This window comes from Eptesicus fuscus, chromosome 15, assembly GCF_027574615.1.
Source record: "Eptesicus fuscus isolate TK198812 chromosome 15, DD_ASM_mEF_20220401, whole genome shotgun sequence".
In the NCBI taxonomy this organism is placed as follows: Eukaryota; Metazoa; Chordata; class Mammalia; order Chiroptera; family Vespertilionidae; genus Eptesicus; species Eptesicus fuscus.
Window position 1 is genome coordinate 71770211 of NC_072487.1, and position 26193 is coordinate 71796403.

The 26193-nt window shown below is 38.8% G+C and overlaps 1 protein-coding gene across 4 annotated transcripts; it reads right to left on the bottom strand.

Moving 5' to 3' along the window:
* On the bottom strand, nucleotides 1–25435 carry PPP6C (protein phosphatase 6 catalytic subunit). 4 transcript variants are annotated; one of them, XM_054727309.1, is made up of 9 exons: nucleotides 25114–25435; nucleotides 24887–24919; nucleotides 24440–24468; nucleotides 15128–15223; nucleotides 8264–8329; nucleotides 6881–7022; nucleotides 5028–5107; nucleotides 4644–4853; nucleotides 1–3537 (listed from the first exon to the last, which is right to left on the bottom strand). In XM_054727309.1, the coding sequence occupies exons 1-9, from the start codon at nucleotides 25253–25255 to the stop codon at nucleotides 3289–3291; spliced, it is 1047 nt and encodes a 348-aa protein (XP_054583284.1). In that variant the 5' UTR covers nucleotides 25256–25435; the 3' UTR covers nucleotides 1–3288. The 4 variants fall into 4 exon arrangements, with proteins under 4 accessions (XP_054583284.1, XP_054583283.1, XP_008153511.1 ...); XM_054727308.1 differs by lacking the exons at nucleotides 24440–24468; nucleotides 24887–24919 and adding an exon at nucleotides 20091–20135 and having other exon boundaries at nucleotides 2743–3537; nucleotides 25181–25216; XM_008155289.3 differs by lacking the exons at nucleotides 24440–24468; nucleotides 24887–24919 and having other exon boundaries at nucleotides 2743–3537; nucleotides 25181–25422.
* Nucleotides 25436–26193: the final 758 nt, after the last annotated feature.

Below are 26193 nucleotides of genomic sequence, written 5' to 3' on the forward strand. Positions count from 1 at the left end.
TTCCTATAATATTTTTATTAATTTACACTGAGAGAATATAGCACTCTTCATCCAAAGAACTGAAGGTGCTTTACAAACATTAGCAGTTAAAAAAACAATTACATTTAAAAATCTGGATTCTTGCTGTTAAATCTCAACTCCAGGTACACAATTTTCTGGAGGCTGATGAAAAGCAATTCTACTTCTCACAATAAAAGAGGCTCAGAAAGAGTTCAGATTTGCTTTCACAATACAGGCATTTTCCAAAACCTGCTGGGCTTACAAAGCAAAAACACACAAATCTTAATGCAATGAACAATATTTCAAACCTTATTTCAAAAGCAAAACCCAGGATTTAAGACGTCAAAATCTTCCAAAAGTTCTAGACATCCAGATGGAGTAGGAGCTGATGCAGGTTGCATATTAGATATGCTCTTGACCCAGGCTTTTTAGGATCACACCCAAATTCACACATTTAAAGTGGTGAGATATTTCAGGAAAAAGCATTAACCTATAAAAAGCTAGCCAAGAGTATATCAGGCAAGTAAGGACAGGGAGTGATTGGCAACTAAAAGGAGACAGTTCTCACTAGAGTCTAGGACAATTTATTAGAAACCAAGTATATCATAGGCAAATAAAAATAGTGATTATCCCCAATAATACAATATAAGGGATTTTACATTCAGCCTAAATACAGGGAGTAACAGATCTTTCTGCCTACAAACCTATGACCTGCAAGTATCTTCCACCATATGATTACTGTATATAGTACGTAGCCCTTATTTCGTAGAGGAATCCAAATATTCCTTTTAGGCTTACAAAACTCAATACATTCACTCTCTCTTCCCTTTACATGTCTAATAGTAAAAACTTTTTTTTTCATGCAAAAAGCCGTAATTCGGTTGAAGAGGGGAAAAAATCAGGCAGAACAGAGATGGCAGTTAAGGAATGGACAGAATATTATTGGCACATGCCCAACTAGTGACAGACAAATGCAGTATACGACTTAAAAATGTCACATTACAGGGATAACTAAAACTACATCAATCTAAGCTAGGGAGTATCAAATGGGAAGGGAGGGCTCAGAGTTACTGGTTTAACTGGTACAATTTAAAAGCAGAGGAGAGCAAACACGTAAATACAATTTATGGTAACAGGAGCCCTTGCAGGTGTGGCTCAGCATTGGAATGTCGGCCCATGCACCACAAGGGTCGCAGGTTCAATTCCTGGTCAAGGGCACATACCTGGGTTGCAGGTATGTTCCCCGCATGTGGGAGGCAATCAACCAATGTCTCTCTCTCTCTCCCTGTCTCTCTCTCTCTCTCTCTCTCTCGCATGTTTTTTTCTCTCTCCCTCCCTCCCTCCTTTCCACTCTCTCTAAAAAAATCAATGGAAGAAATATTCTCCAGTGAGGATTAACAAAAACAAACGAACAATTTATGGTAAAAGGAAAAAAATACTGCAGAGAGCTGTTTAAAGACCACATCAAGTTGTCTGCATCATTAATTTCCAGTGTTTAACAATTAGTAAAATACATAGCTACATATCCCTGTAAGATTAATAACTTTCCCCCTGAATTACACTGGGGTCAGGGCAATGACACAAAGCTACTGACCCAACAGTTCAAGTGTGTGCAGCAAATGCCGTAGTCACTTCTTTCATATAGCTATACAATTAAAAACTACACAAGTAGCTGGGTGATTGTGGAAAAAAATCAAAACAGTGTTGTGCTCATTTAATAAAAGAAAACCCTGATGAAAAATTATGTGCCAAGAAGTATAGACTATAAAGATTTTTATTGCATTTTTAGGTAACCTGGAAGTTCTTATCCTGAAGGGGAAAAGTTGATTTTCAAAACTACCTGAACAGATGCTAAAGTGCTTTATTAATTGGCTGGCTTCACAAAGATTTCCTGGAATGACAAAAATTAATTATAGTCGTAAAAGGATGCCAACTACTTCACAAAATGGTAAATTCCAACATCATTTATGACCACAGTCATAAGAGACCCTGGAACACTTGTCCTTATTAAGTGGACGGTGCATATCAAGGACTGATCACCACAATCCTTTGGATATTCAAATTACTTACACAAAGCCGACACATGGGATCACAGACCTTTACAAAAAAAGGACAATTTGTTTCTTTCCACACTTTTTAAAACCTGCTTCAGATTACAGTTCACAAATATAAGAGTCCTGACTTTTCAACCTTTCCAGTTGCAGTTTTTTAAAAAAAAGAACACTTTCTAAAAGTTAAGGTCAAGTGTTACAACAAGAAAATGATTCCTATTGAAAAGTACATAGATATTACTTAATAATACTCATGATAGATTGTAAACTGGATTGATCACATTTTACTCAAGTGGTATCAAATGAACATATCAGCATTACAAGTATTAAATGTTTTTCTATTACTATAGAGGATATAAACCAAAACATTAATTAATATGGCAGTTATGTTCTTAGGCACAGTTTAGTGATTTTTTTTTCTTAAATAAATAGTACTGAATTTCAGTTGAAGTTTTAAACTCAATAACCAAAGGGTCAAGAACTCTGACTAGGGAAAAAAAGAGTAACTTTAAGCTAACAATGTAAGCTGTTTAAAATTTCTAACACTTTTAACCTATCTGGGTTTTATTTAAGATTACTTTATTTAAAAATACAAGGAATCTGAAAAAAGATCAATACAATTATCTTAATGTACAAAATCATAAGCTGTAGCAGTTTTTAACTCAAATTTAAAAACACAACAAGGAGGGCAGCCCTTTAGACCAATTTATTTTATATCCACTTAAAATATCCAACAAAGGACAATGAAGTTTACAGCTGGGACAAGTATACATAACTCGAGGCATTTGCAGTCCATCGTGCCCACTGGATAACAACTTTGCTGCTGAAATTTCTTAAAACTTACCAAACTAAAACAAAAGGCTGAATGATACAAAAGGAGTATTTCAGTGTAGTCTGTTCTGTCAATTGGCTTTTTAAAAAAGGAAACACATCTTGTTTCCCCCAGACCAGTAAATAAGCAAGAGCTACATGCAGCAGTATGAGTATTAAGACATTTCTCAAGTCTTCTCAGATGAGTCCAAGGTGGGGATGGGATGGGGGAGAAAACTGATAGGAAAACATTGTTATAGACACCATAACAAACAATAAATTTAGATAATTTAAAATAAAAAAAGGCAAGAGGCAGCATTTCAGCAGCAAAGTGCTCAATAAAAAGTATATTATAGAGGGTAATACACAAAAGTTGGGGTAAGAAGAGGGCAGAAAATGTGACCGGTCAGCAGGATGGGCGCAGGCCTCAAAGGAAATACGGCGTCGTCGTTCTGGGAGGAATAACACGTTCTGAATCTGGAACTGCCCGGAATAACTTTGGTTCTCTTGTATTTACATCTTTGAAGACCATTATTGAAGCAATATTTCCACAACGATAGCAGTAATTAGGTGCAGACCATACTGTTACCAACTTCTCATCAAACATAAACTTATAGCCTTCGTGCACTAGTTGGTGTGCTCTGCAGATGAGTTTTAAGTTGTTGATATGAACAAACTGCAATTTAGAAAGGACTGGTTAAGTATCCAGCATATTCTTTTTATAAATACCAACCTATATATATAATAAAATAAAGTATAAATCCTGTTACTAAATACAGTTCTCATGACTGTAAAGCTAACTCTACAGTTACCCCCAATAATTTCAATGCGTTATAGGCTATAGAGTCACTTTGGCCTGAGACTATTAAAGAGTTTAGAAATCATCAGTCACATAACTAGAAGTTTCTGGAAGAAAAGCATCCTACAAGTACTATCAGATATGAAACAAAGTTCTTATGGTTTAACAATAAACATATTGTTACCATATCTGTAATTTACTGAGTGTTTAGTATGGTTCTTGCAAAAATTGAGATTTACTACCCTTTTTCAGTGTAATGAAACAGAGATTCAGACAGGATAAATAACTTGAACCTAGCTCTCTGATTCCACATTCGATTACTTTCCAATATAGCTCGTGTGTGTGTGTGTGTGTGTGTGTGTGTGTGTGTGTGTAAATAGCTGAACCTCAAAAAGTTGCCTATTCACGATATACACATATATCAAGTCATTATGTTGTACACCTAAAACTAATACAATGTTAAATGTCTATTGAATCTCAACTAAAAACATAAATATGAAAAAAAGTATTTTTTAAGTTGCCTTTCTTGTCCTTGTTTAATCTCATTACTTAATTGCAATATTTGGAAGAAAAGGAACATTTATTTTACATATGTTACCAAGTAAATGCTGAAGGAGGTGCTTTCATTATTCATCTCATTTAATTATTAAGGAAATATATACTATATGATAAACTAGATGAGAAGTTTTATATCCATAACCACCATAGTTTGAGTAAACTAGACCAGTGGTCGGCAAACCGCGGCTCGCGAGCCACATGCAGCTCTTTGGCCCCTTGAGTGTGGCTCTTCCACAAAATACCAGGGCCTGGGCAAGTCTATTTTGAAGAAGTGGCGTTAGAAGAAGTTTAAGTTTAAAATATTTGGCTCTGTTGACTAATGAGTTTGCCGACCACTGAACTAGACTATAAGTTTATTAACTACAGCCACCATAGTTCTTTGTGTAGTTCATTAGCAACCACTTTTTGGAAAATGTTGACTTTACCTCATTTGTGACCTTTGCGCCAAAAAGCCAACCTGCTCCTCGGGGACTGATAGCCCAAGTATCCACATCTTCAGGATCTGACCAAACCAGGTCACAAAATGCTCCTTTATGAGGAATTTCCTGATTCCGTTCAATGGTTCGAATTTGATCCAGTGTTTTGATATCAGGAGATAAACCACCATGAACACACAAGATCTGCTCATCTATTAACTAACAAAAAGGATAACAAAGAGTTGAACATATAATAATAAATTCAGTTATATCCAAATTCACCAACGAATCATAGTAGTATCAATAAAACTAAGATGGCAATTAGATAAAAATATGCAAAGTGTTATTGGCAAGAAATACATTGTGGCTTTAGAAAGATTCATATAAACTTACAGCTGCTACTGTGAGCATGTCAAAAACTTTGGTACAGTATCTCCAGGCATTAGCATTTCCATATTTGGTTTGGCACTCATCTATAAAAGAAACAGGAGAGTTCTCAGTAATGAAATTCTGAATCTGCCAATAAAAATAAAGAATATAGCCCTAGCCAGGTAGCTCAGTTGGTTAGAGCATCTTCCCAACATGCCAAGATTGGGGGTTTGATGCCGTCAGGACACATACAAGAATTAACCATTCATTGCATGAATAAGTGGAACAACAAATCAATGTTTTTCTCTCTCTCCCTTCCCCTCTCTCTTTAAATTAATAAAAAAAATAGCCCAGCCAGTGTGACTTGGTGGTTGAGCATTGACCTACGAACCAGAAGGTCACTGTTTGATTCCTAGTCTGGGCACATGACTGTGTTGCGGGCTCGATCCCTGGTGGGGGGCATGCAGGAAGCAGCAGATCAATGATTCTCATCACTGATGTTTCTATCTCTCTCTCCCTTTCCCTTCCTCTCTGAAATAAATACAAATATTTTTAAAAATGATAACAAAAAAAATAAAAATGTTAATAAAGAATACATCAAATACTAGGACAACAGGAATATAGCTTAAACTAGTAAGAGAGTCCAGCTTATCTTCATACTGATAGAAAATAATTCAAAATATAAAAATCTGAAACTAAAGGGTTATAAATTTATTTTCAAATCTCTCAATATCTACCTTGTGCTCAAGGAAAAATTCATATTAATAAGCTCAACAATTCTTCTGTCTACCTTCTTCAAAGAACTTCTTAACCATGTTTATTAAAACTTTCAACCATATAAAAATTTTATAAAAGCAGCTATTTTGCTTTTAAATAATTTTTAAATGTTTTTTTAATTGATTTTAGAAAGAGAGGAAGAGAGAGGGAGAAAGAGAAACATTGATGTGAGAGAGAAACATCGATGGGCTGCCTCCTGCACGTCCCCGGGCATGTGTCCTGACTAGGAACCAAAACACAGACCTTTTGGTGCACGGGCCTATTCTCAACAAACTGAGCCACACGGGCCAATGCAGCAGCTATTTTGTTTTTAATGGATGAGTTCTATTTGTTTTGTTGTTGTTTTTCTGAGTTCTATTTCTAATCCCTGATGTCCTGAGATTCTCTGGAACAAGCACACATTTTTAATATATATGTAAAAGGATATTTATATATCCTTGGGATATCATATATATGTATATTAAAGGATATTCATTCAGCTATGTGTACATCAGCAACTTAAAAATAACTCCAATATCCAATGTTAAAGGGACTGGTTAAATCAATTACAGGATATCCATATAGTATAATATAAGCAGCTATAAAAAATAACATTAATGAAGTAAAAAGGCAGGTCAAAATATTAAATGAAAAAATCAAGTATGATCCCATTTTATTGTGGTGTGTATGCACACACATATATTATACAACACAAACACACACAAATATGTAGATATAGATATAGAATAAATTCTCAAACTTGAATGTGCAGAACATTCACCTTTGACAACTTCAAGGGTCCCAACCCAAAAGTTCTGCATGGGGGCCCAGCCATCTGCATTTCTAACAAGCACCCCAGATGATTCCGGTAAGGTAAACTAAGGACAGTGCTTTGAGGCACTGATCTAAAAAGATGTACACCAAAAATTTAAGAATGGTTCTCTCTCCATGGTAAGATTTCCCATTGATTGGAGGAAGAGAGAAAGTTAAAGGGTGAGAAAGTGGAAAAAGATTATCTTTATTTTCTAAATATACTATAAAGCACATGTATGACTTGTGTGTTTTCTCCCCAAAGAGGAATGTAAAATAATGTTCAGAATCAGAGAAACAGAAGGTCTTACCATAAAATCCATAAACCTGTGTTATCTGTCTACTCTCATGATTTCCTCGCAAAAGTGTAATACGATCAGGCCATTTAGCCTTTAGTGCAAGAAGGTAAGTGAAGGTCTCCAAACTATAGTAACCTCTGTCTACAAAATCACCCTGTAAAGTAAAAGATTACAGTTATAAACAATACAATGGCAACAATATATTTTAAAAATTATACCAAAGTGCACATAAATCAGAGACACAGCCCAAAATAACAAATGAAGAGTTACACATTGAATTATTTGTAAATTGAGTTTTAACAAAAAATTCCAATGGAAGTAAACAGGCTGTTTTTACTAGTGTTTGTGTTAGTCCACGATTCAGGAGGCCTACAGATACCTGCAGTACAATTCTTCAATGATTTTTCCCTGCAAAACCGCCATTTTTCAATTCTCTATTACCCACAGTAACATGTTTCAAAAAGACAATGTGTAAATCAAAAATTTTAAATAGCCGAAACCAGTTTGGCTCAGTGTATAGAGCGTCGGCCTGCAGACTGAAAGGTCTTGGGTTCAATTCCGGTCAAGGGCATGTACTAGGGGGTATGCAGGAGGCAGCTGATCGATGTTTCTCTCTCATCAATGTTTCTAACTCTCTATCCCTCTCCCTTCCTCTCTGTAAAAAAATCAATAAAATATATTTTTTAAAAATTTTTAAATAAATTTCAAAAATATTTTAACTGAATCAGAAGAGCTACCAACTTGAATAAAATAGTTTTGTTTTCTTTTGTAAAAGCAAACACCATAATTTTAACAGTGTTCCATGTTCAGCTTTGTATTTGACAATGGCATGTGATGACATGCTATTTACACTTCCCATTAATGTTTTACTTGGGCCAGTATTAGACCAATAAGAAAACAGCTAAAAGAATAATAGGAAAGTGACCCAGAAACTTACAGAAGGAAGACACAGAAAAAGTAAAACAGTAACATTACATTCTGAAAGAAAAGTAAGCAAATATGCATCTTCATACCAAATGTGTCTGTGTGCATATTCCTCAATTCATAGATTAATAACATAAAAATGAATACTCAAAAAAATTTGGTAAAGTAACAATAAATTAAAGATTTATTCTTTAAACCAGCGGTTCTAGGATTATTTTTCTTCCCAACCATTACTGAGGGCTACAACCCATTCTTATTTATTCAGCAGTTTATTAAAGCAATTATTCTCAACTAGAGGACCCAGAAAAATGTAGAAAGGTATAGAATCACCTTTTTAGATATTTAAATAGTGATTATCACATGGTAATAAAATTATTATGTAATTTACATGTAATAAGTAAGATCTTTTCCTTTTTAAATAAGTACTTGATCTTTTTAAATAACTACTTGATGTCACTGGTTTTTACATACCATAAATATGTAGTTTGTGTCAGGAACCTGACCTCCAGTTCTGAATAGTTCACAAAGGTCATAAAACTATAAAAGAAAGGCAATATTTGTTGATTACAAATTCCTATAAAGGAGAAAAATAATAAAACTGAGAGCAAAATGTATAAAGAAGCAATTAATTATGAGGACTTCAATATTGACAATAAAAAGAAAAAAGTATAAGCAAAGTGGCCAAGCACACAGCTCCCAAGCCTTAAAAAAAAAAAAAGCATTAAAATAAAGCTCAGTTACCATTAAAGTCATTCATATATCATTAATGTTATAGGCCTCCCTCTTAAGTTTCTTTCATGTATCTATCTACTCACCTATTACTTGAGAATTTGAAATCATTTATCAGTTACATAACTTGTCAATAAGCTCACCTAACCATCCCATCACATATTCAACATCTATTTCAATGAGATAAAGATAAGTAAACCAGTGGGTAAAACTTTATTTCAAAGAATGAACTTACACGATACAGAACAGGTCAACCTACCTTCCTACAGTATACTGTTGATGTGTACCCTCAGCCCTCACAAATGTAGAGTGTCCTCTCAATAATTAGTAAAAAGGAACTGCATATTTCACCTAATTCTATTTGACTAAAAATTGGTAAATGACAAACTACACATGTGGTAACTTCAGTCTACTAGATAACCCTAATCTAATTCTTAAAGAAACTTCAGTTTTTCTGTAATAAACTATACCTACCACAACTAATAATTTCCAACATATTTATTTTTTAGACTTGAAAATAAAATCACTAATAAGTATCAAATTTCTAATGGTTAAAACTGTACAAGAATCTTAATAACAGTGAACAAAACTGACATTTAAATGTTAACTACTGAAATAAAGCATTCCACCTCCTTGTAACTGTTTCTTAAGTCTTAAGCAGCGAATTTTAACCTTAAGGAGGCAGCCAATCAATGATTCTCCCTCATCACTGATGTTTCTTTCTCTCTTTCTCTCTTTCTCTCTCTCCCCCGCCCCCCACTTCCTTTCTGAAATCAATAAAAATATTTTTTTTGTTTTGTTTTTCCATGAGATATATTTAGTTTCTGGTTTTGTCACTTTATTTTTATTTATTTAATTAAATCTTTATTGTTCAGATTATTATACTTGTTCCTCTTTTTTCCCCCCATAGCTCCCTTCCACCCTCTGCCCTTACCCTCCCCCACACTGTCTTCATCGATAGATGTATGATTTTTGTCCAGTCTCTTCCTGCATCCCCCACTCCCCTTTTCCCCCTCCAAGGATTGTCAGTCCACTCCCTTTCTATGCCCCTGATTTTATTATATTCATCAGATTATTCTGTTCATCAGATTTTTTATTCACTTGATTTTTAGATTCACTTGTTGATATGTATTTGTTGTTCATAATTTTTATCTTTACCTTTTTCTTCTTCCTCTTCTTAAAGAATACCTTTCAGCATTTCATATAATACTGGTTTGGCGGTGATGAACTCCTTTAGCTTTTTCTTATCTGTGAAGCTCTTTATCTGACCTTCAATTCTGAAAGACAGCTTTGCTGGGTAGAGTAATCTTGATTGTAGGTTCTTGCTATTCATCACTTTGACTATTTCTTGCCACTCCCATCTGGCCTGCATAGTTTCTGTTGAGAAATCAGCTGACAATCGTATGGGTGCTCCCTTGTAGGTAACTAACTGTTTTTCTCTTGCTGCTTTTCATATTCTCTCTTTGTCTTTTACTCTTGGCATTTTAATTATGATGTGTCTTGGTGTGGTCCTCTTTGGATTCCTTTTGTTTGGGGTTCTCTGCGCTTCCTGGACTTGTAAGTCTATTTCTTTCACCAGGTGGGGGGAGTTTTCTGTCATTATTTCTTCAAATAGGTTTTCAGTATCTTGCTCTCTCTCTCTTCTTCTGGCACCCCCATAATTCGGATGTTGGTACACTTGAAGTTTTCCCAGAGGCTCCTTACACTATCTTCAACTTTTTAGATTCTTTTTTCTTTTTTGCTTTCCCAGTTGGGTATTTTTTGCTTCTTAGTATTTCAAATCTTTGACTTGATTCTTGCGATCCTCTAGTCTGCTATTGGATCTCTGTATGTTATTTTTTATTTCAGTCAGTGTATGCTTAATTTCTAGTTGATCCTTTTTCATATCCTCGAGGGTCTCGCTAAATTTATCGGCCTTTTCTAGGAAATTCTTGAAAAACCTTATAACCATGGTTTTAAACTCTATATCCCGTAGTTTGCTTTCCTCCATTTCTTTCATTTGTGACCTGTTTCTTTGTCTCTGCATTTTGGCTGCTTCCCTGAATTGATAGAGTGGCTTTGTGTGCTAGGTGTCCTATAGGGCCCAGTGGCTCAGCCTCCCCAGTTACCTGAAGTGGACACTCTTGGTGCAGCCCTTTGTGGGCTGTGTGCACAGTCTTGTTGTAGTTAAGCCTTGATTGTTGTTGGTATCACTGGGAGGAATTGACCTCCATGCCAATTGGCTGTGAGGATCAACTGTGTCTACGCTGGGAGAACTTCTGTGCTGGAGACACCCTTATGAGGAAAGACTTGCTTCAGTGAGGCTTTGGTGCTCACTGAGTCTGCCCCGAGTGTGTCCCTCAGCTGCAGTTTGTTAGGTAAGTTTATATTTCAAAGGACCAGGCCATTTATATGCAAAAGCCTCTCTGCACAGCTTGGATGGGGCGGAGTCTCAGGGCGGAGCAAACAGCAATGGCTTCCCAGCAGCCCTACCTTAAGAGGCCCCTGGGTCTCAGTGTCCCTCGGTAATCTCTGCAAGCACCTCTGAGAGAAAGCCGCCCTCGCATTCCGCCCGCTGCCAGACAGTCCAGTTTCTCCCCTTATGAGTCTGGGTCCCCAGAGTCTCGCCCAGAATTGGAGTTCAGAGCAGTCGGGAGCTTGTGTCTCCCTGTGGATTGAAAAAGCCAGCCGCGTACTCAGTTGCCAGCCCTCTCCGCACGCGCCTCCGTACCTCTGCACTTTACTTCCACACGTCCTCTGAGTCTCCGTGTGCTTTTCTCTTTCCTTCTAGTGGTAGAATTTCCACTTAGCCAGCCTTCCTGTGGTTCTGGATGATGTCCGTTTTGTCTTTTAGTTGTAGTTTTGAAGTGGTCGTACGAGGCAGCAAGTTCAGGTGTTTACCTATGCCTCCATCTTGGTTTCTCAATATTTTTTTTTTTAAAGAACTTAGGAGCTAGCTGAAGTGGCTGAAGTGGCTTCCATATATATATGTATATATATATACTAGTGTTCCCGTTGCAGGAAAAATTCTGCAATAGGGTTTCCTGCTGCACTCTACCCCGCCCCGCCTCCGCTCCTCCCTTGTCCCCCGGCCGGCCTTCTCCGCCAGCCCGCCACGCTCTCCTTCCTTCTCCCCCGGCCCTGCCTCCACGCCTCCCTTCTCCTCCCCCCGGCTTGCTTGCTTCTCCGCAGCTTCGCTCCCTTCAGCATCTCTTGGCTTATTTCTAAGCTGTCGTGATATGCAAATTAGCCGCCATCTTTGTTGGGGTAATTTACATACTCGTCCTGATTGGCTGGTGGGCGTGGCTTGGCTGGTGGGCGTGGCTTGGGCATAGCGAATGTGCGGTCAATTTGCATATTTTCTATTATTAGGTAGGAGACATATATATATATATATATATATATAAATTTTTAAAATTATTTCAGAGAGGAAGAGATAGAAACATCAATGATGAGAGAAAATCATTGATTAGCTGCCTCCTACATGCCCTCTACTGGGGATTGAGCCTGCAACCTGGGCATGTGCCCTTGACCAGAACTGAACCTGGGACTCTTCAGTCCACAGGTCGACACTCTATCCACTGAGCCAAACGGGCTCGCGCTAGGGCTGATGTGGCTTTTTAAACAGGCAGCACATAGCCCAGTCAGGATTTAAAACAAGCTCTGTCTGATACTAAAGTCTACCATCTCCAGACTAGATTACACTGTTTCAATGCTTCTCAGCAGTACAGTTGTCATTCGTATCTGCAGACTCCCAGACTCTTACTGCAGACTCATCCCCATTCAACCTGCAGTATATCGAAAATATTTGGGACCAGGGGCGGGTGGACAGGGAATGTTATGTTTCTGTTGACATGTACAATGACTGTAGGCCTGAACATGTGCAGACTTTTTTTTTGGTCATTATTCCTCAAACAACTATTTACATAGCATTTACACTGTATTAGCTATTATAAGTAATCTAAATTTAAAGTATATGTGGGAATATGCATAAGTTATACGCAAATACTATGCCATTTTTGTATAAGGGACTTGAGCATCCCAGGATTTCGGTATTTGTGGGAGGTCCTGGAGCCAATCTCCTGAGAATACCAAGGGACAGCTGTATACGCTTGCCAGCATGTTTATTTATACTTATAACCCAATCCTCAACTCCAGAACTGACCCACGGGAAAGACAACTATACAAGTCCCAAAGGACATATCTTACATTTAGTTTACTCAATCAACAGACTGTTAGAAGCTCTACAAGCCCCATGTTTTTGATTAGCAATTGTTTTAAAGGGTCAAGTACAAATGAAACAATGTTCACAGTTTGGTGATTGTCTTAAATTAATATGGACTACTGGGCATCCAAATAAATTTCAAATCTCTGCTCTGTCCCTTCACAGCTGTGAGAGTTTGGGCTAATTCTTCAATCTTTTAGTCTGTTTCCTTCTCTACAAAATGATCCAATTGTATAGAACTCTTGAGAAAATTTTACATGGAATATGCTAAAAAGCACTTTATTAACCTCAAAACACAAGATAAATATTAGTAAATACTGTACATTTGATTGAAGTAATACAGAAGTACAATTTTATGATTTCAATTAATTTTCACAATCTGAAGTTGTCTCTAAGTTCCTGACCTTTGATCATGACTGTAATTCACATATTGAAAAGTTCTTGATAACCCCTCAATTTAATTTTTTAATATATTTTTATTGATTTCAGAGAGGAAGAGATAGAAATATCAATGAGAGAGAATCATTGATCCGCTGCCTCCTGCACACCCACACTGAGGATTCAAGCCCGCAACCTGGCCACGTGTCATGACCAGGAATCAAACTGTGACCTCCTAGTTCATAAATCGACCACTGAGCCATGTTAGCTGGGCAACCCCTCAACTTTTTTTCCCCAATCAATTCATATCAGTACACTAAGTTTATTTATTTTTATTTATTATTATTTTTGTTAATCCTCACCCGAGGATATTTTTCCATTGATTTTTAGAGAGAGTGGAAAGGACAGGGAGAGACAGAAAGAGAAACACTGATGTGAGAGAGACACATTGATTGGTTGCCTCCTGCACACGCCCCAGACTGGGCCAGGTATGTGCCCTTGACCAGAATTGAACCCAGGACCCTTCTTCAGTCTGTGGGCCAACGCTCTATCCACTGAGCCAAACCGGCTAGGGCAACTTTAATGTTACAATCAGAGGAAAATGTTGCTTGGTTTATTCCAGCTTTTAAGAATGTATTAAGAAACTGCTTAGCCCTAGCCGGTTTGGCTCAGTGGATAGAGCATCAGCCTGAGGACTGAAAGGTCCCGGGTTCGATTCCTGTCAAGGGCACATGCTGCATGAGGCAGCCGATCAATGATTCTATCGTTGATATTTCTATCTTTCTCTCCCTCTCCCTTCCTCTCTGAAATCAATAAAAATATATTTTTTAAAAAAAACTGCTTATATTCATATCCTTTATGTTATGTAAAATATAAATGTTTATTATAGTTTTGGAGAAAAGTTACATGGAAATATTAAGAAATTCACTCCAAGTCCTAACCAGTTTGGATCAGTGGATAAAGAGCCGGCCTGCGGACTCAAGGGTCCCAGGTTCGATTCCGGTCAAGGGTATGTACCTTGGTTGCGGGCACATTCCCAGTGGGGGGTGTGCAGGAGGCAGCTGATTGATGTTTCTCTCTCATTGACGTTTCTAACTCTCTCTCACTCTCCTTCCTCTCTGTAAAAAAATCAATAATATATTTTTACTTTTTTTTAAATTCACTCCTAAAATCTACTAACGGATCACATGTGACATAATGTGGTATCTATTTAGAAGCTGAGAACATGCAGATGTCAGATTTATTATAATCTTAACCTTCAGAGAACATATTGAAAAGCCAAAAAGAAGAGTCCTCTAATAGTCAAAGTAAGTTTTTACTCATTCAGCAGCCAGCCCTTTCTGCTCCTTTAAGTAGTCATATGTAAGACAGGAAATTGTCAGAAGACAGTAAGTCCTGTTAGCATTCATAAATACTATATTGTTCACAGTGTGTATCTGTCTTATAGCCCAAATTCCATTGTACGCATACAGCAAGATATGAGTATTCAGTTCACCTTTCATTTCCCTATTTTAAAAAAACTTTATAAACACACAGGTTTCCAACTAGACTAAACATTGACATTAAGAATCTAAAGATGACATGTGCCCTTCCTGCCTTGAAACTCTTAAAAACAAACAAAAACCCAGCAGAGGAAAAAATAAATTCTAGCAGTGACTTGCTGTGAAATCACACGCCAACAATTTTCTTTCTGAACTTTTGCTATTCTCATTCCCACCAAGGAAATTCACATCTCCTATTTACCATAATAACTATGAGCAGTCCACATTTGTGTTTTATATTTCCCCTTTTCCACAGAACAATAGTACTGCATTCTATTTACTTTGCAAGCATAATTTCAACAAACTCCATGAATAATTTGACCACTGCATTTTTCACTTAGTTAAGTCATACAGACTGAAGTAACCTAGCCAACTACCAGCTGCTGTTTTTTATTTGTTATTTGTTTATTTTTTGCAGCACAAATGGAAATACACATGTACTATGGACAATACAAAGCTAAAAATCTGCTTATGAAATTTTACCTGTCCGTGTATGTCTCCACACACTGTTACTGGTGTTGATACTGGCTGAACATTTGACTCTTCCAAGAGGAGGTCACAAACATAGTCACATAGCCGCTGTAAGGAGAAAAGATAAAATGCAACCTTTTACTACAATATTAAAACGAAGGATCACATGACAAAAAGACAAGTACTAATACTTAAATTGTTTGATAGGAAAGGAAACTGTCTTTGATGATTCTGGGACTGTTTACATTAGTTAGCTCCCACAGTTTACAACCTACTTCTTGCATTTTTTTTAACTCTAACTCAATTCCAAAGAACAAATATGCCATGTTTGGCCTGTGTTGTTTTCAATAGTCTTTCATTACCACGTTCTTTCTCATCTTGCCAAAATGAAGAGCACTACTCTTTTCAGGTTAGCTTCACAGAGTAGCAATTACTATTTAAAACAATTTTTTCTGCTACTGTACAATTTCAAAAATAAAACAATATAGTGATGTTTTAAAGTACCTATTTCAAGATCTTACCCACCTTTTTAAAAAATATATTTTTACTGATTTCAGAGAGGAAGGGAGACGGACAGCAAGATAGAAACATCAATGATGAGGGAGAATCATTGATTGGCTCCCTCCTGCATACCCCTACTGGGGATCAAGCCCACAACCTGGGTATGTGTCCTTGACTGGAATCGAACTCAGGGCCCTTCAATCCACGGGCGGACACTCTATCCAATGAGCCAAACCAGGTAGGGCTTACCCACCTTTCTTAGGTATAAATATTTGGAATATTTTTTCAGGTACACTCACCAAACCTCCTCAAAGAGAATCCCACCAGAAGTATTTGTAGAGCCCTAGCCGGTTTAGCTCAGTGGATAGAGCATCGGCCTGAGGACTAACGGGTCCCAGGTTCGATTCCGGTCAAGGGCACATGTCCAGGTTGTGGGCTCGATCCCAAGTGTGGGGCGTGCAGGAGGCAGCCGATCCATGATTCTCTCTCATCATAGATGTTTCCATCTCTCTCTCCTTCTCCCTTCCTCTCAGAAATCAATAAAAATATATATATATTTTGAAGTATTTGTAGAAGTGCTTTACTGTCATTTGTACAAGAGTGGACAGAGTTTTCTGTTTGTTGCCATGAGACCTGCATGTTGTCAGGCACTTGTCCTATCCACACTCCCTTTCAAATTTCACATCATTTAAAAAGAGTCCTAACTTCCATCAATGGAGGTGAGAGCCCATACCATGAATACAATTTAAATGTTTCCCCCCAACACATCCTCAACACAAGCTGCCAAAGAAGCTCATCTCCCACTCTTCTTTCCAGAATGCATCTCTGGGAAAGAAAAGTTCTCTGTTTCCTGCAATGTTGATCTTTCTATTTGCTTACTCTCAGGTACTGTTGGTTACTTGTAAATTTGAGGGTCCCACTGTTTATACCCCTTTAAAGATCAATTTTTAAAATGTTACCCAAATAAACCTATTATAAATTCCACCCTGAATTAAGTCAGATTGTCCTCTAAAGAGGCCTGTCCTCACCCTGCATTACACTGCCCTCCTTTCCCAAATTGCACTTTACAGTCATGACATCAATCTGTAGTATGGGACACTGTAGAAACAGTCCTCTATAGAGCCTGTCACTGTGCAGACTATAAATGAGGTACATAGGATGCTGTGATTAAACAGCTGCCTTCAAGGAGGACCCAGGGAAGGAATGTCTCTATCAAGGATAAACGTGATTCCCTAAGCTTGTTTTTATCATCTTATAGACTCTGAATTTTTTAATTGATCAGTTCCTACCTTTCGTTCACTCCCAGAAAACTCAGGGCCTAATCTCAAAGAAGTAACCTGATCATCACAGCTTTTATTTTATATATATTCTTACTTCTCGCTTCATCTTGATTTCCTATCTTTATTTTTTCTTTGTCTCATTTTTCTTACTTATCCTGAATATTTATCTTGCTATACTGAATGCATCTTTGTTAACCACTCTGTATCCTATGGGAACAAAGTGAATCATCATTTAATTAACACTTTTAAACTAATCACAGCACAGATTCATGAGGGAATCTCATAGTCACCATATTTGAATGTGCCAGAATTTGCACCAACATATGACTGGTCTCCTAGCCCATGAGGCCTCCAGAACTGAAGGAGACTGACCCATACTCCCAGTACTGATCTGAAAGTAACAGCAGACCGTAAAGAACATCACTGTGAAACCCTGCCAATCTCAAAGGCCTGGAGAAGGTAAATTACTCCGGCAGCGTCTTTAACCTGAAGGCAGGAACACTAACTCGAGTAAAGTAAAAGCTGCCTCCTATAACTGCCACGTCTACAGTCCCACCTGAGGATTTAGAGTTAAGTCTCTAAGCCAAACCCATTACCTCTCATCTCTCCAGTTCAGCATAGCTTACAAATTCCTATCAAGCAAACACAAAAATAAGAAGTCTGAAATCTCGTACAAACTTTACATATGTCAGCCAAGTATACCAGTACATACAGTGGCCCCATACAGTGGCCCCATAGAATCCAGCCTTGCCATGGGAGAAGCTCCTCCAAAGCCCTTCACACCTTTGTTTTGCTGCTTGGTGTGTAGAATGTGTGGTTATACTTACTGCTCCAAAACAGGCACTAAGGCAAGATTCTTAATCTTATCCCAAATTTAGGGTAAACTATACCCACCTCTCCGCATGGTGCCCAATTAATTCCTAATCCTTGAACAAGTAGGGGTTCATGGCCCCCATTCTTAGGAGACCCTATTTCCCTTGTCTACCTTTTCCTCAAGATACTTGTTCATGGTTCCATTCTACTTTCTGCTCCTGTCTCCCTGTTACCTCTAGTCCCTCAGATACACTGGGCTTTAAATTCTCCACCATAGCATTACTACTGATAATTCTTTATTGTGGAGAGCTTCTGTCCAGTGAATTATAGGATGTTTAGCAACATCTCTGGCTTCTACACCCACTAGATACCCACAGTTATATCCCCCCACCCCTACCCCGCAGCTGTGACAAATAAAAATGTCTCCAGACATTGCCAAACATCCTTATGAGTGCAAATCATCCCCAGTTGAGAACTACTGGTAATAGACCTTTCTCCTGAGTTTAATGCTACTAGAACAGTGCCTGGAGCACATATGGCAATCAATAAATATTTGTGAACGAACCAACCTGTGTATCCAAGTCTTCTGAACATCTCTACCTCAATGTCTTGGCTTAGCAGCATCTCAAATCCAGTATGCTCAAACCAAACTCCCTTGCATTCCTTAATCTAGTTATAGTATTAACTAAGTTATCCATGCCAGAAACTAAGAGATTACACTGAACTCTTCCCTCTCCCTCATCACCTAGACTCATTCTATCAACAGGTCCTATTATACTTCAAGTTCTCATGTCACTTGGTCTATTGTTTCTATGAGATTCCTATCCCATTCCAATTCATGGTTCACAATGTTGCCATAATATTTCTAAAACCTACTGTCACTTCCTTAAAAATCTCTCAAGGACACTCCTCTGTTTAAGGCAGTGTTTTCCATAATCCATTCAAGTACCATCATCAAGATTTTGTCATACTCCTACTACATACAACAGTGTATTCCTATAATAGTTTTCTTTGAGTCTACTTTTTTTTTTAGTTAGCCACATTTTAAACAATATCAAAAAGTCACAGAATGTTTTCCCCTAAAATATAAAAACATTTCAAAGTGTTTATCTACGTACCACCTAAAAGATGAAAATCCAAATTTATCAGCCTAGTTTGCCATGATTTTGTCCTCTGCATGTCCTCCCAGCACCACTTCCAGGCATATCAACTGCCTCAGATTCCCTGAATCGACTATGTTCTTTCTTTCAGATTAAGCTATGCCATGGCACATGGTATTTATCCTGCTTGCGTGTTCTTTCCTTCCTGTTTTGTCTACCTGAACAAACTCTGCTCATCCTCTCATTTCTCCTTGATGGTGTCAGAATTAGATGCTGCTTCTATGTTTCCTAATATCTTAGTCCTCTACTTTAGCACCTGTCACACCATGCGATGATCATGTGTTTACCTTTCCTATCTCCCTTACTACACTGAGAGCCCCTCAAAGGCAGAGACAAATATGGGATTCTACCTCTAGCACCCACATCGAACAGTACCTGACACAGGAAGCATTTAAAGAAATGTCTGTTGTTAGACAGTATACAGTTTGACTCAACAAGCATTAACTGATTGTTTATCACATACAAGGCAATGTTCTAATACTGTAGAGAATATAATAAACAAGATATGGCCCTGGCCCTCAATAAGCTTATATTCTAATGGTGGAGAAGGACACATTTGCTCAGACAAGACAGAATACTGTAAGTGGTAAAATAGAGTAAAAGTGCTATAGGGAAAAGGTTAATATAGAGAAGAAAGAATGGGGATTTTTAAAAATGTTTTGATTTTTAGAGAGAAAGGAAGGGAGAGGGATAGAGATAGAAACCCTGATGACAGAGAATTATCATCTATCGGCTGCCCCCTACTTGGGATTGAGCCTGCAACCTGGGCATGTGCCCTGACCCAGAACTAAACCAGTGATTTCTTGGTTCCTGGGTCGAAGCTCAACCACTGAGCCATGCTGGCCAGGCAAGAATGGGAATTTTTATTAGCAATTAAACTCAGGCATGTCTTCTGCTGAGTAACTCAGGTAAAAATCACTTAAACCTCATCAATTCCTGGCTTTGGTACCTACTCTGCCTATCACAAGGACTGTGTAAATGACAGAATGGACATGAAGGTGCTCAAAAGACTATAATATAAGTAGCTATGTAAATTCTAATCATTACTAATAATTCTGACTATGGAATCCAGGAACCCTGTATGGAGAAAGTGGCATCTGAGCTAAAACTCAAAAGAGGCCTGGAGGGTATTGCATAGAGGAAGCATAAGTGGTAGTTACGGACATGAACCCTGGAGCCAGACTTGCCTAGGATTGAATCCCAGCTCATCCATTTACTTACTAGCTGCATGACTTTGGAAAGTTAATCTGTCTGTGCTTCAGTTACCTGTTTGTAAAACAAGGCAAATATTAGTACCCAACCCACAGAGTATTAAATAATTTAATATATGTGATATGTACATATTAAATAGGTGACAAAAACAGACCGAACGAAGCAAAGAGGCAAGGAAGTACAGAGCATGTTGTCAGAAGACAGCAGTCCAATGTGCTTAGAATGGAAGATTGTTTTTAAAAAAGGTGATGAAGTGGAAGACATATCTAAAAAAGCAAGCTATTTGTCATCCTAAAAAGGCTATTAACTGTATCAGAAAGAGCTCTGCACAAGGAGACTTTCCAACCTAATTCATGGCTTAGTCGGACATCCTCAGACAAATCATAAACACTACAAAGCTGAGTACCCCTCAGTAAAATGAGAAGGGTATAGAATTAGATGAACTCTGATTCTCTCTCAGCTCTGCAATTCTAGGAAATGGGCTGGGGAGTTATTAGAGGTGTGCACTGTCCCATTAGATACCTGCAGCCACATGTAGCTATTGAGCACCTGAAATGAGACTGGTCTTAATTGGAACATGTCATAAATGTAAAATATACACCATATTTCATAGACATAGTATAAAAAAAGGGAAATATTACATTAGTAATTTTATATTAATTACATGTTGAAATTAGGTTAAATAGTACTAAAATTAATTTCACCTGTTTCTTTTTCACTTTTTAAAAAATGTATTTTGCGCCCTAGCCGGTTTGGCTCAGTGGATAGAGAGTCAGCCTGCAGACAGGTTCAATTCCAGTCAAGGGCACATGCCTGGGTTGTGGGCTGATCCCCAGTAGGGGGAGTGCAGGAGGCAGCCGATCAATGATTCTCTCTCATCATTGATGTTGCTATCTCTCCCTCTCCCTTCCTCTCTGCAGTCAATAAAAGTATTTAAAAAATAAAAAAATGTATTTTGCGGCTCATATTTCTAAGCTTTTTTTTTTTATTTCTACTGGTCAGCACTGTTCCAGACTATTTTCAGAATACACAAGAGACTGTGATTCTGTGGCCAAAATGACAAACAAAATGTAAGGCATTATCAAAAACAGTCTTAAAAACACTCTTCTGGTCCCTTATAAAGTCATGGTGTGTACCAAAGTCCTCTACTATGTTCAGTTTTCCTTGTATTACCTGAAGAAAGATACAATGCAAAACCAAACAACTCAAGTAAACAGAATGATCAATAAGACAGGCAATAAGGTTAGAGACAAGTATGCATGGAAAGATAAAGACTAAGATATATGATGGCAATCTATAAAATCAGACAAAGGCTGAATGAGAATTTATGAAATGCTGTTCAACAAATATCAGGAAAAAAGCAAGGGAGAATTCTTTGAAGCTTTATGGAGGCATTTCAGACAGAGGTACAACTTTGCAGAGCAAGTAGCCTTATACAAAAAAACTCAGGGATGGCTCAGATTAAACAAAAAAGTGAATTCTACAAAGATTATACTATTAATCCATAAAAGTGGTTACTGTGGAATTACACAATTCTTTTTTTAAAATATATTTTATTGATTTTTTACAGAGAGGAAGGGAGAAGGATAGAGAGTTAGAAACATCAGTGAGAGAGAAACATCGACCAGCTGCCTCCTGCACAACCCCCACTGGGGATGCGCCCGCAACCAAGGTACATGCCCTTGACTGGAATCGAACCTGGGACCCTTCAGTCTGCAGGCCGACGCTCTATCCACTGAGCCAAACCGGTTAGGGCCACAATTCTTTGTATTGCATCTCTGAGATAGACACTAGTATTCTCCCAACCCTTACCATGGTAACTGTCTTAAGTTCCTCAGTAAGAAAATTGAACACCAACTTAACATGCAATTTCTTTGCTTACATGTCCCTTCTAAGAACCATCTAAGGCAGTGGTCAGCAAACTCATTAGTCAACAGAGCCAAATATCAACAGTACAACGATTGAAATTTCTTTTGAGAGCCAAATTTTTTAAACTTAAAACTTCTTCTAACGCCACTCTTCAAAATAGACTCACCCAGGCCGTGGTATTTTGTGGAAGAGCCACACTCAAGGGGCCAAAAAGTCGCAGTTTGCCAACCACGGAAAGAGATCTAACAATCTTCAAGTTATAAAACCCATCACCCGCCTAAGTACTTAAGTTTAAATATTCAATAAACCTGATTTTTATCATTCAGTCTTCCACAACCAGATATGGAATCTGTACCTTCTATAAGCAGCTCTGAAATCTTTATTGTAGATGAGAATCACATGACCTCTTTTTAAAGAAAGGTTATACTTTGTCTACTCACTTTTATATTTCATCCTTATTCCTTCAAAACAGTTATATTAATTTGATTCAGTACTAGTGATTTGACCACTTCCAATTTAGGTATAGAGAAATCATGATTAGATCTAGAATATCCTATGCATTTATTTTATTTAGTACCTCCAACTTCTAGTCAGTCTAAAATACAGTGAGTTTCTGTCTTTTCTACCAGAACAAATCTTTTCCATATGATCATTAAGTGGCCCCAATGATTACTTTCCTTCCGCACAGAATCTTTTACTTTGGCTTTAAAGTCTCTGAAAAGATGCTCCTGGAATACTTTCTTGGCCTGCCTAATTTTAGTTTGCACTTCATGCCAAGAAGTAAAATCAAATTTAAACTTTTTTAAATATACCAAAGAGGAGCAAATTAATTTGACAAAAACATTTCCAAGACACACAAAAAAAGCCTTTGCTTAAAAGAAAAATTCATAATTTTTCCCAGTAGTTGCCCAGATTTTTAAAAAAAAAAACTTCTTAAGAAACATACATGCCAAATACAGTCCATTTTGTGTTGAAAGGGGAAATGAAATGGTTTAATAATATTTCCTTGAGTTGGGAAGGAGATCTATTTATCAAACTAAGAGGTCTAAAGAAAATCCAACTGATTATCATCCAAATCATTTTAATATCCAATTTCAAGTTAGTATCAACATATATTTTTATAATAAGCAACATTTTACTAATTATAAACACAAAGCTTAAAACAGCTTTACATATGCTAAAGAACAGAAAATTTCACCTCAATTCACTGACATGCAAAACCCCCCTTCTCTCATGGGATGAACAATGCTACCAAAAGATGTCTGGTTAGTTTTCCATGATCTGGGTCCCAATGTTGCATATATCTTTGTTTCCTTAAGAAGCCACAAAGGCAAGAAATCAAAAACACCAATCAGAAAGGATATATGCACCCCATGTTCATAGCAGCACAATTCACCACAGCTAAGATTTGGAAACAGCCCAAATGCCCATCAGCATATGAGTGGATTAGAAAACTATGGTACGTCTACACAATGGAATACTACGCTGCTATAAAAAAGAAGGAATTCTTACCATTTGCAGCAGCATGGATGGACCTGGAGAGCATTATGTTAAGTGAAATAAGCCAGGCAATGAAAGAAAAATACCACATGATCTCACTCATTTATGGAAAATAAAGAACATTATAACCTGATGAACCAAGAGATAGATACAGAGACAGTAAAGCACAGAACAGACTGTCAAATTACAGCGGGAAGGCAGGGGAGTGTTGGGGAGGGGAGGAAAGAGATCAACCAAAGGACTTGTATGCATGCATATAAGCACACCAATGGACACAAGACACTGTGGGGGTGGGATGGGGGCACGAGACAGGGGGTAGGGGAGGCTGGGGGAAGGTCAATAGGGGAAAAAAAGGAGATGTATGTACTACTACATGTAATACTTAAAACAATAAAAAAATTAATAAAAAAGAAGCCACAAAGGACTCTGATCAGAGCATGAAAGCTACATTTCTACTAATATTGGCTTTGTCCTCATTTTAAATTATCCTATTAAGGGGAAAATGCACAAGAATGACTCCTCTATAATATAGTGCACATCATTTACCTATAAGTACAAATAAGTTACATTCACAACAGCACCTTTGGCTTTCAACATTTTGCATATTTGTTGTCGTTAAATATCAACCTGTACCAAAAGAGACAGCAAAAAAAAAAAAAAAAAAACCAGTAACATCTTCCTTAAGAGAAAAAAATTCACAAAGATAAATTGCTTTAAACACAGCTGAAAGAATAAAACAATTTCAAAAACTATTGGCAGTTTACCCACTTACCACACAGCAAACAAATCAATGTTAATTGAGCAAATAAAAGAGAGTAGCACTAACTAGGCACCTAAGCCCTAGTTTCCACAAACGCACAAAAATATAAAGACTTGTCAAAAGACCTACACTCATTCCTTTAGCCACACACACACACACACACACTCTCTCTCTCTCTCTCTCTCTCTCTCTTACTGTTACTTGGACTCGGCGGCAACAAAAAACTCACCTCTTTTAGGAAACCAAGAAAATGCAATCCTGAGTTAAGAAGGGGTCATGGGGGAACAACTTTAAAGACAGAAAAGTATTTGTAATTTATTGAGGGACTGCTAAATTGTCCACTTAAATTAGCTTTGTCCCTTAAATGAGCTCAGCAGCGTCCAGGAAAACGGGATTCGCATCGGACTTAGCAGAAGCCAACACTTCTGAAGAACAATCGGGAGGAGTGGCAGGACCGGAGGGACGCCCCGACGTTCTCTCCCAGCTCGCCCACCGGGGCGCGTTCCCAAGGCCCGGACATCTGTCACACGCCGGCCACCCGCGCTCCTGTCACCACCTCCGGAGGGATGACCCCATCCCGAGGGCACGGCCACTGGGGCTCGGTTCCGACTCCGGGAGACCGGGGATGGGGTCAGAGGAGGGCAGTCTTCTTTGCACGGCTGTTAGGGTTCGGAGCCCTGCGGCGGCCCGAAGGCCAGGAGGGGCGACCCTGGGGCAGAGGCCGCGACATCCCTCAGGATCCCCGCTACGGAACCGGGACGGCACTCGGGGGACTCCGGCTCTTCCGACAACCCCCGCCCTCCGCGCGACGCCAAAAGGGACCGGGTCGCTCAGCACCGCGTCAGGCCCTCCACCGAGACGGGACGAGAGGCCGGCGGGGGTCCCGCGTCGAGAAGGGCGGGCCGGCGGGCGCCCCACTGCCGGAAGGGGCGAACCCGACCCGCAGCGCTCCCGCCCCGACCGAGCTTACCTTCAGGTCGTTCTCCGGAAGATACTTGCACAGCCGCGCTATCTCCACATACTTGTCCAAGTCTAGGGGCGCCATTTTAGGAAGAACTAGCCCCGACGACGGCGGCGGCGGCGGTAGCGGCGGCGGCAGCGGCTGAAGTAGCGGCGGCAGCGGCAGAGGCCGAAGCCGGAACTCTCCCTGCGTCACGTCCGGCCCGTGAGAGACGACGGCGCAGCGACGTAGAGCTTGACCTAGGTCTCCCCGCCGCCTGGACACGCCCCACGCCTTCTCCCGCGGAACTCCGGCGGCAGGCCCTGAGGGGTTCCTTCGGGACAATGAAACCTGCCGGGACCCATAGTTGGCTGCCGCGGGGCGGGCTGGGATTTGTAGTTTTGATACTAGATACTCCTGTTTTCCTCCTGTTTTCCTTCCGTTTTCTTTCTCCAGACTTTCACCTCTGGGGACCCAGCGAGGCTTTTCCGAGCAAAACAACGAAGTAGGTAATCCTAACCATTCCCTGGTTTCTCACTTTGACCCATTTAAGCATTCTCTCACCCGAACATCTCTAATTAAAAAAACTAGGTTAGTCTGACCCTGGCCGGGTGGCTTCAGTTGGTTGGAGCATCATCCCCTGCGCTAAAAGGTTGCGGTTCGATTGTGGTCAGGACACATACCTGGGGTGCCGGTTTAAACCCGGTGGGGGCGTGCACGGGAGGCGACCCATCGATGTCTCTCTCTCCCTTCCTCTCCTTCTATAAACAATAAAAAGCATGTCCTCCGGTGAAAATTTTTAAAAAATGCTCCAACCAACTCAAGTATCAGATAGCCAGAGTTCAAGTCTATTACTCACCATATTATTTTGGCAAAGTTATTTAACCTTTCTGTTCACCAGTTTACTCAGTTACAGTATGGAAATTGTAATAACAGTGTCTACTTCATATGGAGATGACAAGAATACCACTTACCTTATAAGCTTGTACTTCCATTTAATAGAGTTAATATGGGAAGGGCTTAAAACAATGTTATGTACAGAG